The sequence below is a fragment of the Melanaphis sacchari genome, unplaced genomic scaffold, assembly GCF_002803265.2.
Source record: "Melanaphis sacchari strain LSU unplaced genomic scaffold, SCAv2.0 Contig564_pilon_pilon, whole genome shotgun sequence".
In the NCBI taxonomy this organism is placed as follows: Eukaryota; Metazoa; Arthropoda; class Insecta; order Hemiptera; family Aphididae; genus Melanaphis; species Melanaphis sacchari.
The window spans coordinates 117,792-137,436 of NW_020271393.1; the positions used below are offsets into that span (position 1 = coordinate 117,792).

The window sequence follows — 19,645 nt, forward strand, 5'->3', positions numbered from 1 at the left end:
ATTTTATTGAATAATAATTACCAATAGCTTTTTTCCATGTCACTTGGGGCTTAGGGAATCCATCTGCTTTACATTCAATTTTTGCGTCACCTCCTTGCGCAAAAGCTTTGTCGGTAGGTTCAAGTATCCATCTAGGAGGAACTAAATAAGAAAAAAACATAACTATGTAGATAAAGAATTTGGACTTAAAGTAGTAGAGTAGCAAGAGTCTATTCAAAACTTATTTGATATTTATAAACATACAATATTAGAGATATAAAAAAATATTTATCTATATAGTGTACGCGTTTAAAATTTATCAATGAATAATTTAAGTGTACAAAACAGTTATAATCTGAAATGTATAACTATGATCATAAAAAAAAAAAATTGAAATTCAGAACTCTTGCTACTTGATGTTAATAGGTTTTAAAATAAAGTTTTTCTGGTGATAAAATTCAAATATTAAATATTATAAAAAAACTACATATATCATTATATAAGATATAAAAGTATATGTTTTAAACGACTTTGAATTCATTATCACATAGAAAAACTTAATTTTTTGTGCGTAAAAGCGTGCTAGGAAAAAAACGCAGTAGCAAAACAATAGGTACTAAGTATATTAATAAGCAAAAAAAAAAAAATAATAATAATAACAATCACAAATGTGTAGACAGATTACATAATGTTAACGTTAGTGAAGTAAAATTTACGAGCAAGGAAAAAATTTTATAATATATTTTAATAAAGTAAAAATATTTTGAACAATTCTGAATGTCGAAAAGTCTCAAAGGTTCAATTGAAAAACGCTAAAAAAGCAATATATTAAAAATTTAAAAATATAAAAAATGAGAAGTTTAGATAATTTGATAGATAAAAATTGAATAAACTGTAATTTGATCTTCAAATTATGCAATAACTGATGTGACAAAAAAACGTAGTTGTGGAGTAATAACTGTATACATTTAAAAAAATGTCTACTCATTAAAAATTGTTGTGGAAAAAATGATAAAATCATTAGTATATAACGTTAATACGACTGTCTATTATATTTAATAATGCAGTATATAAACATTAAACATAATATAACATAAGTAACATTATAATATTATACGTATACTTACTAACAAAACCGTATAATAATAAAATTACATTATAAGTATTAATTGCATGCATTTATCATTATAATTAATTCAAGCGACTACACTAAAAGCAATAGAAAGGACAGTATAGAACGGATAATGATGGTTGGATTCAATTTAGGAGAAGTATTCTTTTGAATTCTTAATGCGCGATTATTAAAACATAATATGGGCGAGATAATTCCTGTAACTTTTGACAGGTCATAGATGATCATTGTATTTTTTTTTTTTAAGTATTTGCGTATTTAGTTTATCGATACCACTCTACCACTCGAAACTCCGCAGTAAGTCGACGGTCCAGGATGAAAAAAGTTCGAAACTTGTACACATACACCCTATGGAAATAATTATCATATAATAATTATGTTTGAGGTCTGTAGTCTTTCATCACACGAGTATAGATTTGATGAAGACTGGTTCACGGAAAACGAAATATACTTGTAAAAATTATGCATCGAACGATCGCTATTTATACCGTTAAAAGTCAAAAGTAAAAAAAAAAAATCCACGAAATAAAAACACGACGAATTACTTGCGAGAAGTATCCAATTACAATATCGTGTTATAGGCAGGCGCATATTATTGTTTTACCCATTACTTTCAGAGTAGCTGTACGCGAAGCGGAACCAGCTTCATTTTGTGCGATGCAGGTATAGTTTCCGGCGTCTTCCGGCGACGCTCTGGTCAACGAAAGCAACGAAGTCAGTTCATCCAACCGTTGCACTTTGAGATGGTCTCCGTTAGCCGCGTCCGTCAACAGACGGTCGTCGACGGTCCACAAGAAGTGCATCGGCGTGTCTCCAGACGACACGGAACACAAGATTTTCATCGATCCCCCTTCATTTAACTTACTATCGGTAATCGAGAACGGTTCGACTTCCGGCTTGACTGTAACACACACGCGCCCGCGCACGAAAAAAACCATCGTCAGAGGACTTCAGTTAAAAATAAAAATGATATTGTAACGATATAACTCTGTCATACGACACGACACTATAAAAAAATAAATAAATAAATAGAAGAAACCAAATGATTATTTGAAAACGTCAAACGCGTCATCATTTATCGTAATGGAATGAAACCAAAACTCTTTCGCCGTCCTTGAATCGAATAAAATATAATAATCTACAAATCCTTTATACTAATGCGTAGTTGTAAATGCAGATGGGTAAGAGGAACTACGATAAATCGGTACCTATACATGGAGTTATGTTAAGATAAAATCACTTTAAGAATTTTATTTAATTTTTATTTTATTATTGTGATCTTAACAAAAGATTTAATTTTACCTCGGTCATTAAAGAATATGTTTAAAAAAATGAATTAACAACTAGAAAATAGTGTATTAAATGTGTATATACATTAATAAGTTTTTTGATAATTGCGAAAAATACTAGGAAAATATAGAGATGATTTTGTCGATATTCGAGGGGGAAAATATTAAAACATTTAAAAATTGAACCAAATAATTTATTGTTGATTTAATAAATAATATATTGTTTTCAATAAAATTGGACATTTAAACTATACATTGTGATCAACAATTTTTTTGACTTATAAATTTTTTATTGCAAAAAAAAGCGGGTCGAAATAAGTGAAGGCATAGGCGGAAATACTTAGTGGCCAACTCATCATGTCATAGTAAAGATTGGGGGAAGGAGAGCAGAACTTAAAAAGCAAGAACGCGGTAATGGCGGTTTTTCGAAACGTTGGAAAAAAATGTAAAACGATAAAAGTCATACCGAAAACAACGTCTACAATAAAGCACAACAGGCGCATATGTTCAAATAAAACGGGGTTCTGCCGTCGAGGAAAAACGTTTGTCCGAAGATCAAAGTGGTGTGTACTTTATATGATAAAACAATAGGTAGGGTGGCAACCGGTTTAACCGCAGCAAGGGTTGGTAGTGTAACCGCTGTGCAGTTTTACCATGGACGTTTAACGCGGCGGTGTGGTCAGCGCGACCAGCACGGTTGGTGGCGACGCACGTATAGTTGCCGGCGTGACGGGACGACGAGGCGGCGTCGATGAAAAGCATAGACACCTTGCTTCCCATTTTGTTAACGGATACGCCGCCTCGGAGTGATGAGACGATCGGCTCGGCATGGCCGCTGAACGTCCAGAATAAGTCTAACGGAAGATCGCCCTCCGAAACGAAGCACGTTACCTGCGTCGACTGTCCGTCGTACACAGGATCGCCGAAGCTGAACGGCTCTATTCGGGGGGCAACTGAAAAACAAGCGGTTAACTGTCTACAGTAAAGTATAGCTGGTACACTTGCACAGGTGGTTTCCGTGGTTTCTGATTGCCGTGACACAATGATTAACTACTATACAGAGTTAAAAGTAGTCATGGCTGACGAATTTTGAAAAAATAAAATAATTTACTGTCCAAAATAAAATTGTATTTTGACAAAAAGAAATCGATGCTCACGCACGCGTTGAGGATGGGAAGAAAAATGACATTTTTGACTATACATAAATATACACCGCGAGCGCGGATCGTGCGTCGTAAATAAAGAGCGGTATGCGCGCGCGCGGAAAAGAGTACAGAGCTGCAGGACGCAATAACACAACATTATATTATATAATAGGGACGGGCAACTCGAAATTTACCAAAGAGCAGGTTTCAAAAACTTCCAAGTCCGAGGGCTGGGTATGTATTAGAATAACAATTTTTTATTTTTATTCTTTTGCTTATATTCTTATAAAAACTCTAAAAATATACTATTTATTTATTAAACATCGAAAATAATTTTTTTGAATATAAATAAAAATAAATGCCATCCAAGGACTATTTCTTTAACTTAATTTTATTCTATGTTACGTTACGATAAAATTAAAAAAAAAAAAAAAATCAATTACTTGAATTTGATTATTATTTTCAATTTATAATAATTAATTAAATAATATATATTTGTAAAAATGTTTGTATGGAAATCAACTAAAGAAAATGTCATTCAAACCACCTTTTTTATGTATATACTTTGGTGAATTCAATGTGAATTTTAAGTTGCCCATCCTTGTTATACGGTATACAACATCAAGGGAAATATAACAGCTCTTATACGCATTCCAATAACAAAAAGCGTTCATTCAATGGAGTTGTTTAGATGTACTAGGTATAAGGTCATTATAATCGTTTTACCGTGGACGTTCAACGCGGATGTATGTTTAGAACTCCCGGCTCGATTCTCGACGATGCACGCGTAATTCCCGGCGAAATATGAAGATGTGGACTCGATGAATAGCATAGACAATTTACTACCCATTTTATTGACCGATATGCCACCGGGTAACGGTTTAAGTTCAGACTCGTCGGATTTGCGAAACCACCAAGATATATTCAAAGGAGCGTCACCCTCGGACACCAAACATGTGATTTGCGCCGACTGGCCGGAATAAATAGGCTCATCAAACGCGAACGGAACGATACGAGGAGGTACTAAAAACAAAAAAAAATGTTGTAGTAGTAAAAACAGAGACGAAAAATGGTTATAGTTTGTTCGTTAATCTCGAAAAAATCGGTTGATAACCTATACTTGATGGAAATAAATATAATATATAATATGTATATTGATATAAAACTTGGATTTATGCATAACATAAAAATGCTCAACCGTTCATACAGTAAAATAAGCATAGGTACCTAACTATTATAAAGCACCGATATTTTTTCAAAATACCACTTTGTAGAGAAAATAACGATGGCACTTAATAAAAAGGGTAAATAACAATCAAATCATCGTTAAACAAAATATTTTCTGATTTTACAAAACAGGAATAATAGGGAAAACAGGATCGAGCTTTCCAATAAATTCGATTTAAAGCGGAAAATTTAAAATATTTCATAAAAAAAAATGTTATAAGTCCAAACTCTAATCACAACGGTAGTATAATATTATACTTTCGTTCGGCGAAATATCGACGAAATGCAACAACGCAACACAAAAAAAAAAGTACAGTAAAAATTCGACTGCTGCCTTGAACCACGGGTAGGTGATAAGGGTCAAGTGCGGTATTAAAATATACAGCTTTGATATAATATATATTTATATTTATCACAGGTATTTTAAAATATATAGTTGCAACTTGCAGCTGATAAGTACGCGTCACATGCTGAAAAACGTAGCGACCCGCATACAATTCAAACCAATCATAAGTAAGTTTAAGGTACCGTGTACGTTTAATCCGGCCGTATAGGACGTCCGGCCTGCGCGATTCGTGACCTGACACGTGTAATTTCCCCGGTGAACGGAGTCAGTATTGTCAATCGACAACAGACTGGTTTTCGTGCCAATGTTCACTACAGATACGCCCAAACCGAACACGTCCCGAGGCCCGTCAAATGTCCACGACAACTCCAGTGGAGAGTCTCCCTCTGAAACCGAACAAGCCACTTGGGCGGACTGTCCTGCGAATACTGGTGTGTCTCCGAACGTAAACGGTTTTATTTTCGGAAAAACTGTAGGTGAACAGACCAACAAATATAAATAATAACGCATGGCACCGGATAGGAACAGAAAAAAAAGAGAAATGGACCGCCGCAAGTCCAACGGTACGCTTTAAACAACATAATGCATATGGGTATGCATGTGGTATATGCGTAACAATGTTATAGTGTATAGGTAATGCATGCGTTGTATCGATTCACTTGCCACTCAATATTTTTCGACTCAACGTAACCCGAGATGAGTAAATCTACATCCAATTGGTAATTTTGTAGAACCACGTAGATTCTAATAACCATTTTAATTATACACGATCCTTCAAGTTTAAATTTTGTACACAAAATTTTGCATGGGCTTAAATTCAACGCAGTGTCAATTGAAAACATTTATAAACAAAACATTTATTACTCGTATTGTCACTTTACATACATTGTTCTGTGCAATAGACGACTGCTGTTTTGAAAACAACATTTTTGATTACTAGTTCTCATTATAATTTATTTTAAAATAACGAGAGCAAACAAATGTAAGGAAATGTTGTAAAATAAAACATACAGAATTGTTTATGTATGTTTATTAACAGTTATTAAATTTTTTGCAAATGTATAAACTCATTCTGTTTTGGTCAAACCACTAGTCCAGTGGTTCCCTACCTGGGGACGTATACACATCGCTGGGGAGGCGCAAGCAGTCATCACAAAGAAAAATTTTTATTTATCAAATTTTATTATATTTAAAATTCCACTATAATACTATATTATTTACAATTATTTATATTTTATAATTACTATCATCAATAAAAAAGTAGTCTTTCCGAATATTATATAGTTTATTTGTAAAATGTAAAGTAAACAAAAAAATTATAACTTTTTTAATTTATAGGTGGGTGGGGAGCGCGAGATTTTTGAAAATCTACAAAGGAGGCGTAGAATAAATAAGGTTAGGAACCACTGCACTAGTCGGTTAGGTAAAGGTTGTTAAGGTTATGTTAATGGAAGTAGTAAAACATGTTTACCGTTTTTTCAATTATACGAGCACTTTGAATTTCGATGGAACAATTTTTGAAGAACAATGGAAAACTACTGACAAAAAAAAAAAAAAAATGTGATTTTTCATTAAAAATCAATATAACCCGCAGTAGTTAAATATGTCGTTTTACATACGATATATAAAATTATCTACAACGATTTCTGTCATATGGTGCGCATGCTAGATATGTACCTATTTATAATATATATTTTTGACGATTTTGCAGCCCGAATTTTTATCAGAGGGTAGTTACCGTTCACGTATAACGACGCGGTGTGTCCCGTCTCGCCGGCCATATTTTTGGCAAGACACGAATAGTTGCCGACGTTCTTCTCCGTCAACGATTCCACGGTTAACGAACTAACTCGGCGTCCGATTTTTGAAACAAAAACGTTCGCCAAGTCACTGGTCGATTTACCGTTGAATGTCCATGCGAACTCGATGGGAATGTCCCCAGAAGACACGGTGCATTGGATCGAAATCGTTTCACCGGCCTCGGGAATATCGTCACCGAATGTAAAAGGAGTCATCTTGGGTGGGACTTCGAAATAAAATTATTCATGTGTCAAATCACAAAACATTTATTTTATAATTTATAATAAGTTTGAATAATATTAAACAATTATGAAAGTAGATGGCATTTAATAAAAATAGTTTTTCGAAATTATAAACGTTTTCGCAGTCGTTCATAAACTTTGAAATTCTAATCTTAAATTACTGATATACATTATGGTTATACATTTAACATCCCTGTGTTATAACCTATTTTTATTGATCAAAATAAATGGAACGATTTAAAGGAATAATTTAAATTAAATGGTTATGGGCAAAACTATAAACAATACGTACTAATTACCAGTTATGAATATAAGTTAGATGACAAATTAACTATCAGACGTTAAGTATTAAGGGCAACATCATTACACAGCAACACTATAAATCACAAGCAAAACTTTAGTTAAAATTAAAATAAGTACCATCAACGTTTATATACGTTGAATAGTTATAAGATCCAATTCGATTAGAAGCTATACAGGTATATTTTCCCGTGTGTGCAGCAGACACAGTACCGATAGTAAGTACACTAGAACTTGAACCGAGCTTGGTTGTTGTCACACTCAGTTCTGATGAGAGTTCGTCGTCGTTGAATAACCAGTTGAGTTCTAAAGGTTTATCTCCCTTTGAAACGTGACAATTTAACTGTATACTATCGCCAGACCTTATTTTCTCGTCAACCGAAAACGGGACAATATGTGGTAGGACTACAATACCACAAAATACAAATTTATAAATGTTAGAAAACAATTATGAAAAATGAAACGACTGAATTAAATAATAAAGTTAACCAAATGTAAAATTTTCACCAATAAGAATACATATATTATGATTTTATGAAAATAAAAATCCAAAAACCGAGTATTACAGCGGGCGCAACGTATTTTTCGATTTTGCACAACCAGTAGATACAGAATATCGGAATAAAAATATATTATATGAATTAGTAGAATACCTTTTTAGCAAAAGCTGTCATTATACGTGTTTTATTACGATAATGTTGACAATATTGTTGAACGTATAAAACGATAAACTTTTATCATAACGAGGACTAGATCGCGGGTATTTATTAAATGGGATAAATTACAGGAAAAAGCTCACCACCTATTGTAAGCGTTGTGCTGAGAACAATAAAATATTATTGTACATAATGTCATATTATTGTATATAATGACATGCGATGAATACAAAATTAATTCGTAATTATACCGTTAACCATCAGTTGAGATGTAAACGAGTCGAGCCCAACCGAGTTTTTAGCAACACAAGTGTAATTTCCCCGATTTGAGCCACTGACTGAAGGGATCGATAAAAAATTTGTAGTGTCACCAAACATTTGTGTAGTGACACCCATGTGAGAAGACAGTTCTTCACCGTAAAAATTCCAAGTTATCGACATGGGTTTATCGCCTTTAGCCACCGAACAAGACAGTTGAACAGACTCGCCAGCATTGATGGGTCCATCTCCAAAGGAAAATGGCAATATTTTGGGTAATACTAAAAATAATTATCAACAGCGTCTAAACACTCATTTGTATATAAATATAAGTTGGGTAGTAGTGATAAGGGAAATAATTTAAACTTAAAAATTAATATTTAATAATTTTTATTTATATAACCTGATAGTACCTATACCGATATTGATGTATAAACTAATATATCTAATAGGATAGTCGAAACGGTTTAAATGATTAGAATAAGTACCTTTAATTAATGTTATTATAATAGGAATATTAAGTTGCAGTGCTGTTGTTAGTGTCTCCGTGATAAACTAGATGATTATTTTTTAACGCGTTGATCATGCTGCTAATTTTATTAACACAATCGTTTTTCCGTGTTTTTTTTTTTTTTGTTAAATACCATAGACCACGAGCTGTGAAGTATATGTGTCAAATCCGGCATTGTTCTTAGCGATGCAAGTATAGTTTCCTTGATTTGAAGGACCAGCCGAAGGAATAGACAAAAAATTAGTTGCATCTCCCAACATTTGTGTGGTCACACCCATATCGGACGATAACGCTTCACCATAAAAACTCCAAGTTATTGACATTGGACGATCACCCTTTGATACCGAACACACAACTTGAATTGATTCACCAGAATTTACCGGACCGTCCCCAAATGAAAACGGAATGATCTTTGGTAATACTGAAATAGGTAGTTCTTAATAATACGTAAATTGAAATACCTATTCGACATGTGCTTTTACCCAAATATATTTTATTTTTAATGGTTTTAAAGGATTTTTCGATCATGAATCCACAATATTAAAATAGGAAATATATGCATAGGTAAATAAGAAATCATAAATATAAATTTAAAAACCAAATGATGATCTAAATAGTAAAAACATAGATATGCAGATAAGATAATATAATAAACATAATAGTTACTCTAAATTGGAGAGTAAAATCACTACCATTTACTAATAGCTGAGAAGTAAAAGAATCATTTCCAGCTGAATTTTTTGCTAAACAAGTGTAATTTCCGCGGTTAGAAGGGACCACTGATGGTATAATCAAAACATTCATCGAATCTCCGACAGGCATAGTACTAACACCCATGTTTGATGATAACTCTTCACCATAAAAATTCCAAGTAATACGTAAAGGTTTATCACCCTCCATAACAGTACATCCGACTTGCACAGGATTTCCAGCGTTGCTAGGTGAATCACCAAAAGAGAATGGTAATATTTTAGGACGTACTGTAAGAATTAATATATAACAATGCCAAATGACTAATTTACATAATTTCTTTAAAATTATACATTTTTTTTATAATTTTTAAAATAAAATATTAGTTTATGGTAATTATGTATTTATGTGTGATACAATGAAATATTGTATTATGATGACTGGTTAAATTTCTAAAATAGATTTAAACATTTAATTTAAAACGCTATAAGGATAAGTTTAGGATAAAAAGTGCTACACTAAATACACATATACAAATAGTTAAAATCCAGGTAATTTTGGATACCGTTAACTAAAAGTTGAGCTGTAAATGAATCAAGCCCAGCTGAATTTTGTGCAACACAAGTATAGTTTCCCCTGTTTGAGGGAGCAACTGATGAGATAAACAAAGCGTTCATCGATTCTCCAACTTGCATAGTACTAACGCCCATATCCGATGACAGGTCTTCACCATAAAAATTCCAACTAATACGTAACGGTTTATCACCTTCTGAGACTGTACATGCTACTTGAACGGTATTTCCAGCATTGCTAGGAGTATCACCAAAAGAAAATGGTAATATTTTTGGACCCACTGTATAGGAAGAAAAAATGTGTGCATTTTTTTTAAAACAATACAACTCTAATAAAATTACGGTATTATTAAATGTTGTGTTTTTTATTTAGTACATAAGTACACTGTCTTATACGATAAAAGGATTAAATAGGATTTAAAGTTATAGCGCTACAAACGATAGTTGCGTGTGTAATCAAGAATATAGGTATAATGTATACCATTAACCAAAAGTTGTGCCGTATATGAATCATATCCAGAAGGATTTTTAGCAACACAAGTATAATTTCCTCGATTCGAAGGAGCAACAGATGGAATAAACAAAACGTTCATTGAATCTCCAACAGCCATGGTGCTAACGCCCATGTTTGACGACAGTTCCTCGCTATAAAAATTCCAATTTATACGCAACGGTTGGTCACCTTTTGCAACCGTGCATCCAACTTGAACTTTATCACCTGCATTACTGGGATTATCTCCAAATGAAAATGGCAATATTTGTGGTGGAACTGTAAACGTACATGTTAGCTTATTCTTATTATAACTTATAAGTAAGTTATCTATATAAATGGTGAACAATGAAAAAATGTATATGTTTCTATCACCGAATAATAAATTTATTGATGATTTTTAATATTTAGATGATAATCTTAATATTAAATTAATATACTGACGAATGAATAAATTATTTAGAAACTTTTTATCAAGTTACCTTGAGGATACACTATTACTGGAAAAGGAATGTCGCATCATACACTATAAGCATACTAATTTTATTTTAAATTTCTACCATTAACCAACAGTTGAGCTGTAAACGAATCATATCCAGCTGAATTTTTAGCTACACAAGTATAGTTTCCTCGATTTGCTGTCCCGACAGAAGGTATAGATAAGACATTCATCGAATCACTTACAGGCGTTGTAGTAATACCCATATTAGATGATAACTCTTCCCCATAAAAATTCCAACTAATACGTAAAGGTTTATCGCCTTTAACAACAGTGCAGACGACTTGCACCGAATCACCAGCATTACTTGGTGTTTCACCAAATGAAAATGGTAAGATTTTTGGGCATACTGTAAACAGTTCAAGATATCTATCAAGATGATTTCTAAACGTATTATAAATCACATCAATCAACTCTAAATAAATATTAAAATATATTAATTTAAGTATGATTGAATCATTTTTCACCGACAGTCTTATTAGGAATACTTTTTAATATATTTTAATTACAAATTGTCAATTATATTTCTACATAAGTATTTATTTTTAGTTATTTAATTTTAGTATACATTTTTTAAATTTAAAGATAATATGTATTTGACAAATAATTACTTTTTTTATTTTAATAATTAGGTTAGAATATTAAAAATATTTATGTTTAAGCGAGTTTTAAAGAATTATAAATTATAACGATAAATAAAACTGCAGTGTCTAGTAGTATAGTATAATAATTTAATTTTTAGTAATTCAAATTATATACTAACAACTAATTATGTTATTTGAAAAAAAAAAAAAACTTGAATACCTACTAAATAAGTGTTTGACAAAGTTGCTCATAAACAATATTTTGATCATCGGCAATCCCTAAACACTAAATGATTAATAGTACATTTGTACTATTAATATTACTATTTTGTAATTGTTGTGTACTTGTGCGATAAATACATCCTATTCATTTTCTTTTTACTATATATTATATTATTCAATTATACATTATTTTAATTCTGTCGCATAAAATGACTCGCAATTATAATTTTGCCAGGTTTACAGAGATACATAATACATAATAAAATATGTTGTACTGAAATGGCCTAAGAAGTTTTAGTTAAATATTTTTTCTTAGTTTTATGCACTTTTCATGTTAATTTAATACCTATTTTTATAAAAAGGATGAAAAGGAAAATAGTGTGATTATTCATTGAAAAACAAACTACTAAAATTATAATATAGGCCACCATTAAGTTATTTAATCATACGATAAGCAACAGTCGTATTTAAACCTAATAATATTGTACCATTAACTTCTAAATATGCAGAATAATAATCCATTCCTACGGCATTTTGTGCTACACATGTATAATTTCCACCATTAGGAAGACCAGCAGAAGGAATGGATAAAATATTTGATCTATCGCCCATAGAGCTAGTATAAACTCCAGTCTGAGATGACGTAAGTTCTGTAGTGTGAAAATACCATGATATTCTTAAAGGTTTATCGCCTTTTGTCACAAGACATGTTATTTGTACTGGTTCACCGGCAAAAACTGCAGACTCAAATTCAAATGGTCTTATTCGAGGCGGAACTAGAAATCACGAAAATCATCTTCAACTTAAAGTTTCATGTTTTTAATAATTAATTTATATTAAAAACTTACATGGGTATATATATTTACAAGCATTACTTATCTTGTTCATGATTATCGTTCATTATTTATTTTATTGATAATAGGATCATGAGGAATGCGCTCAAAAAAATAATAATAGTAATAGAAATTATAGGGAAATAAAGAATGTATATATGTATTGCGATAAGCATAAATATACATAAATTACTTAATGTTTATAGAAAAACAAATAATTGTTTCATAATATTTTTTATAGTACCATTTACTTCTAAATATGCAGAATAAGAATCCATTCCAACAGCATTTTGAGCTACACATGTATAATTTCCACGATTGGAGATACCAGCCGAGGAAATTGACAAACTATTAGCTCGATCACCCAGGTTATTGGTTATTATACCAGTCTGAGAAACTGTTAATTCTTTGCTTTGCAAGTACCACGATATCCTTAAAGGTTTATCACCTTTCGTCACAAGACAAGTCAACTGAACTGGTTCACCAGCATAGACAGCCGATTCAAACTCAAATGGTCTGATATGCGGAGGTACTAAAATTTTTAATGTTTGTTTTATAATTTTAAATTGTAAATCTCACATCCATAAATATTTGATAATAATTTAAAAAGTCTCTAAATGAATAAGATATTTGTTCGCATATATATTATTTTTAAGGTTATATAAATTACAAATAAAAATTATCATAAACGATAATATTAATGTATAGGATTAAAGAAGAAGGAATATGTTACATACTTATCACAAACTAACTACAAGAGCATCAAAATCCAAATGTCTTAATTGGATGCATCGAAATTATTATAGTAGTTCCAGATAAATAATTAAAAAAGCTTTTAAATCGTTAAAAATATTTTGGATAAAAACCATATCCAAGTCTGTACCATTTACTTCCAAATATGCAGAATAAGAATCCATTCCAACAGCATTTTGAGCTACACAAGTATAATTTCCAGCGTTGGAAAGACCCGTAGAAGCAATAGATAAACTACTAGCTCTATCACCCATTGTACTAGTTGTAATGCCGGTTTGAGATGTCAATTCTTTACTGTGTAAATACCATGATATCCGCAATGGTTTGTCACCCTTTGTGACAAAACATGTCAATTGTACCGGTTCACCAGCAAATACTGCTGATTCAAACTCAAATGGTCTGATACGTGGAAGTACTGAAAATATTTTATACTTCAGGAAATTTAAAATTGAGGCATTTACCATTAAATTCGATATAAATATTGCAAAGTCTAAAATTACTTTAAGAAATCAGAGAATAACGAAGAAAAGTCTGGCAACAATATTTATACATTAGATCCTTATTAACGACGTTGGATGTGATACTATTTAAAATATTCGAGAACAACAAGAATAACATAGAAGAGTAGATTAAAAATGAAAATTTTGCTGGTAAAATAGAAATACATAATAATTATCTACACACATAGACTGTACAATTACCTTATTAAATATTATTATATTCGATAATATATAAATTATGCAGTATGGTTTTAAACAACATCGTTAATGAAGACAATTTTAAAATCCAATCTAAAGAAAAGTATGAAATTTGTTTTTCAACTACTAAATTGGGTAAAAATGAAATTTGTAATAATTTTAAAATGTATTATTACTCAAACATTTTGTTAGTAAAAAATCAGTGCTCTAGTCGGTTGTCGTCACTATGAATTGAATAATTAAGAATCCTAAGTGGATTGTTAAAAATATTATTGGCTTAAAATTAAATAAGTATTTCATTAAAAAAAAATATATAATATACATAAATGTATGTTAAATTACTCGTAAGTTTAAAACAGGATTATTATGTTGAATAAATATAATAATAGGATGAAATAGACTTCAATACCTAACAAGGCTACAATAACCTGGACATGCAGAAGTGCTGGAAGCTTAATAATAATACTATTGTGTGAGTCTGAACTGATTATCTTTACCGTTGACCATTAATTCTGCTGTGTATTCGATAACACCAGCTCGATTTGTTGCTATGCATGTATAAGAGCCTCTATGATATTCAGTAACAGACGGTATTTCTAACATGACAATTTTTTTCCCTATGCGATTAAGCAATATAGGCTCAGGCAATGATCTCACTGTTCCACCATCAGCACTATGAAACGTCCAAGAGATGTTAATAGGCATATCACCTCGTGCTACATGACATGTTAATTGAGCATTATCGCCGACACTCAACTCACCATCAACAGAAAAAGGCATTATTGAAGGGGGTACTAAAATCGAAAGAAAATATGTCATGAATAAATTAAAAATACTATTTAGTATTGAGTATTATAATATAGTTTTAGTAAAAATGCATGAAAAATGGGAACTAAAAAAACAAAAAGCATAATGTGCTAGTGCTTATGTTGCGTTGTTACGGATAAATTTTCAAAATATACGCCTCTGTATACCATTAACCATCAAAATTGCAGTTTGATTGACGATTCCTGCTCTATTTGTCGCTTTACACGAGTAACTTCCTCGATGATATTCTGTTACTGTAGGTATTTCTAACATTGTTATTTTTTTACCAATTCTATTTTCAATTATTGGCTGTGGCATAGGTTGTATACGACCATCTGGGCCTTGAAACACCCATGTTATTTCTAATGGTGTATCACCCTTAATTACATGGCAAGTGAGCTGAGCAGTTTCACCAACATTCGATTCACCCTCAAATGAAAATGGTTTCATTAATGGTGGTACTAATAACAAATACATTGTTTTTAATACCGTAGGAAAATAATACGATTAGGAATTATTTATTTATTATTTTAATCTAAATAAATACAATTTAGCGTCACATTGCCAAGAGTTGAGAGTAAGTACAACAGACATGCTACATTATTTTTTTATTTGTCCTCCTTAATTGTTTACCATTCACAGACAAAACAGCAAATTGTGAAACTCGATCTGCACGATTACTTGCAGTACATACATATGTACCACGATGAAACTGTGTTACCACAGGTATCTCAAGTACAGCTATTTTTTTTCCTATCCTATTTATAGTAGTAAGTTCAGGAAGTGGAACTGAACGATTTTTGTCATCCAAAAAAGTCCAAAATAATTCGAGAGGCATATCACCTTTGCTCACATGACAAGTTAACTGTGCATTATCACCAGCATTGGTTTCTTCGTCAAATGAAAATGGTAATATTACAGGTGGAACTAAAAATTATATTGTTTATTGTGTTTGTATACCATCAGAATTATGACAAACATTTTAACTTAATAGATTAAATTTAACAAACCACTAAATTTCACTTACCTGGAGATGTAACAAATAATCTAAAGTTGTTGAAGTTGAGACTTAAATAATTAAATTATCATTGAATCAAAATATTATAATTTGATAGCCCTAAATAATCATTACGAAGAACAATTATTGAACAATCTAAAAGAATTCTACTGATTCCTATTTAAAATAAATTATTAAAATATATACAATAATAATTATTTTGTAATATATGATATGAAGTATTCATGTTGATATGAATTTATTTTTATTTTTATTGTATATTAACCAGTAAATCAAAAATCCAAACCTATAGTATTTATTTAATTTTAAATATTTTGGACAATTTTAATTGAGTAATACTTTTACAATGCCTAAATTAGGTATGAAATATTTATGATTATTAATATATCATACATTTTTAATGAAAGCTATAAATTAACTTTCATGTATTTCTATACTCTATACATTTTTTATAAGTTTAAAATAATTATTATAATTTTTTGAAATAGTTATAGATTATAATCTATTCTTCATATTTAAATTTTTATTTTACCATCAAGAATTTATAGTTATGTTATAGAATGAAATTTTAAATTGTTTTGAGTGATTTGCTTAAATTGATAAATGTATATAATAAGTATACAAAATATCAATCAAAAATTTTATTGAAAATGCTTAAAATAGAAAAATAATAATTTTTTTGGTAAATATGAAGAACAGTTATGTATGAAATATATATTAAAATATTAACATACCCATCACTTGTACTTCTAAATTTCCTTTAGCAGTATGTCCTTGAGCGTTTCGAGCAACACATGTATAAGTAGCTTGATCTGAAGATCTTTCAACATTTTCAATAATCAAAGTGCCATTAGGAAATACTTTTTGTTTGCGGTTGATAGGAAGTTGTCGATTGTCTAATATTTAAATTGTATTTAGATGACATAATTAAATTAACATAATATGTTGAATACTGATAAATTAAATGTGTAAATGTCTACCTCTTTCCCATGTGATTGATTCCAATGGGTATCCGGCTACTGGGCAAGTAACGAAGAGATTTTCTCCTGACACTATATTTTTTTTATCCATGGGTCTAATAAAAGGAAGACCGTAAACATTGAGATGTGCAGTATGTTCAGCAGTACCAACTTTAGATACAGCTACACATCTATAGTGACCACCATCATTAGTGTGGACTGAAGAGATATTAAGATACGAAACTACTTCTCCTGCCATTGTAATATGTTGCCCAATACGAAGTCTAAACATATTAATTAAGTAAAATATAAATTACTAGAATTTTCATACTACAGACCTTTCTGTGCTGCTGAGGCGTTTGGAATCTAATTCCCAGTTGATTTCAGGAGTAGGATTTCCTGATGCAATACATTTCAAGTGTAAAGAGACTCCTGGTTGCATAGTGTTATCATTGAAATATTCTTTAATATGAGGTGGCTCAACTGTTAAAAAATTAAAATTAAATTGCATTAATAAGAAAAAAATATACACTGAAAGATAACATACATCTTCCTCCTAATTTAAGTTCAGCACTTCCTTGAGCACTCTCCTGTTCATTCCTCACAAAACATTGGTACATTCCTTTATCTTCCTTGCGTACGGAATCAATTCTCAATACCCTTCCATCGTGAGAACTCAATCGTTTACCATCTTTCAACCAAGAAATAGTTTTTACTGGATTTCCTTCATAATTACAAGTCAGAGTAGCAGGTCTTCCAAAATCTACAGTTTGAATGGTAGGTTCAACAATTGCATTTAATGGAGCTGCAATTTCCAAATCATAAAGTATAACATGATAATTAATGGAAATAATTAGCAAAAAAAATGAATATTATTTAAAAACAAACTTACCTGTAACTGTCAATACAGTTTCTACACTTTCACCACCAACAGAGTTATTGACAACACACAAATATTTGCCAGAATCATCTACTTTAGCTTCACGAATTATCAATGTTCCAGAAACTTGTTTAATTCTATCATCTAATATTACTGCTTGTTTTTTGTTCGAACCTTCAATAAATTTGTACCACCTGTCCACAAATACAGCCGTTATTGAATAATTTTGTCTTTTTTTTCATAATATTTTAGAAATGTGACTTTTTAAAAAATAAATTGATTAATAATTGATTAATATTTTTAAAATTATGTTTTAAAGCATATTTCAAGTTTTGAAATATTTAAAATAGCGATTACATAATATTTTAAAGTCACATTTCTTTTTTGTTTAAATAAAAATGGCAGTTTATAAAGTATTTATTTGAAATTCATTTTTTACATATATGAATAACTATTATTGAATTCTCACATATTTAGAATTAGGACTATTAAAAATTATATTAAAAAGTTTGTTAAATAAATATTCATTTTGCCATATCTATGCCACAATTTAGCACAAAAAAGAAAAAAAAAAGAAACAAATACAATTTATTAATTTAGTTTAGAAAATAAGAAACAACCAAGAATAAAAATTTAATAACTTGTTTCAGTTGAAATTTAGAATTGTGTAATCATTACAGATAAAAATATAAAATAATAAATACAGTATAGATATTAAGTAAGAATTAAAAAAAAGTTTACGTATATTCAATTTTATTTAAAATCAAATGTAAATATAATTTTTTTATTATAAAAATGTAATTATCACACAACACATTAAATAAAACAGATAAAATAAACATACATTTTGGAAAAACTTCATATATTTTAAATTAATTTCTGTTTACTAACTGAATATCTTATAAAAATAAGTATCAAATATTGATAATCTTACAACTTGAACTTAAAGAATCAAGTAGACTTTAGAGGGATAGAGGTGCAAAATTAGATCCAACATTAACATACTTGAAATAAATTGTTTGACTATGAATTTTTGTATGTAACTTAGTAGTATAACAGTTAATTTATTATTAAGAAATTTGAACAGAAATGGATGATCAAGTTTATTTGTACACAACTTACTCATATTTGGGAATGGGGAAACCTTGACCAGGGCATAGGAGTACAGCTTGTCCATTAGCAATAAAATGATTGCCTTCAAAACGTTCTTTAGAAACCTTACCGGCAATATTTGAATGTGGTTCTGTAATTTTGTGTTTATTTTTTTTACTTGAATATTTTTAACTATGAAATAAAAGGACAGAGAACCCCGTTTGAATATTTATAAACACATTAAAACACTCAAATTTTTGAAGAATTTTTATAAAACGTGTATTGCTCCCAATAGTCCAAACTTTAACCATTACATAAATACCTTTTAAAAAAAATATTTAACATACCGATATATAGGAATGGGAAAACCAATCACATTACAAACAATATAAATATTTTTTTTAAAAGCAGATGTTATTAATTTTCCTCCATCATATTTTTCACCGGGAGCTTTTGGAGATAAATTTCCTGTAGGCTCTGTAAATTTATTTAAACTAAGTGATTTTTATAGAGTAGGTATATCAGAAAAGATACTAAAAATTATGGAAACCCAAATGTCAGGTAAATATTAATTTTTTTTTTTTTTAGTTTTATAAGCACCACATATTTTAATTTTAAATTGGTACATAAATACAAATATATATTTTTTTTTTTTTGAAGTGT

At 30.3% G+C, this 19,645-nt stretch overlaps 1 protein-coding gene across 49 annotated transcripts in view; it reads right to left on the reverse strand.

Moving 5' to 3' along the window:
• The window catches only part of LOC112599887 (Down syndrome cell adhesion molecule-like protein Dscam2), a 61,922-nt gene that overhangs the window by 10,509 nt on the left and 31,768 nt on the right, over positions 1 to 19,645 (reverse strand). For 19 of the 49 annotated variants that reach the window (XM_025346987.1, XM_025346985.1, XM_025347012.1 and 16 more), the window contains 7 exons: positions 17,903 to 18,084; positions 17,558 to 17,815; positions 17,349 to 17,493; positions 17,032 to 17,294; positions 16,786 to 16,947; positions 6,857 to 7,144; positions 22 to 141 (listed from right to left, as the gene is read on the reverse strand). In XM_025346987.1, coding sequence (XP_025202772.1) covers positions 22 to 141; positions 6,857 to 7,144; positions 16,786 to 16,947; positions 17,032 to 17,294; positions 17,349 to 17,493; positions 17,558 to 17,815; positions 17,903 to 18,084 — 1,418 coding nt within the window. Of the gene's footprint in view, positions 1 to 21; positions 142 to 3,053; positions 3,354 to 5,300; positions 5,589 to 6,856; positions 7,145 to 7,580; positions 7,866 to 8,367; positions 8,656 to 9,018; positions 9,307 to 9,577; positions 9,866 to 10,628; positions 10,917 to 11,197; positions 11,486 to 14,723; positions 15,021 to 16,785; positions 16,948 to 17,031; positions 17,295 to 17,348; positions 17,494 to 17,557; positions 17,816 to 17,902; positions 18,085 to 19,645 lie in introns of all 49 variants that reach the window. The other 30 variants (XM_025346964.1, XM_025346973.1, XM_025346982.1 and 27 more) reach the window with 9 other exon arrangements.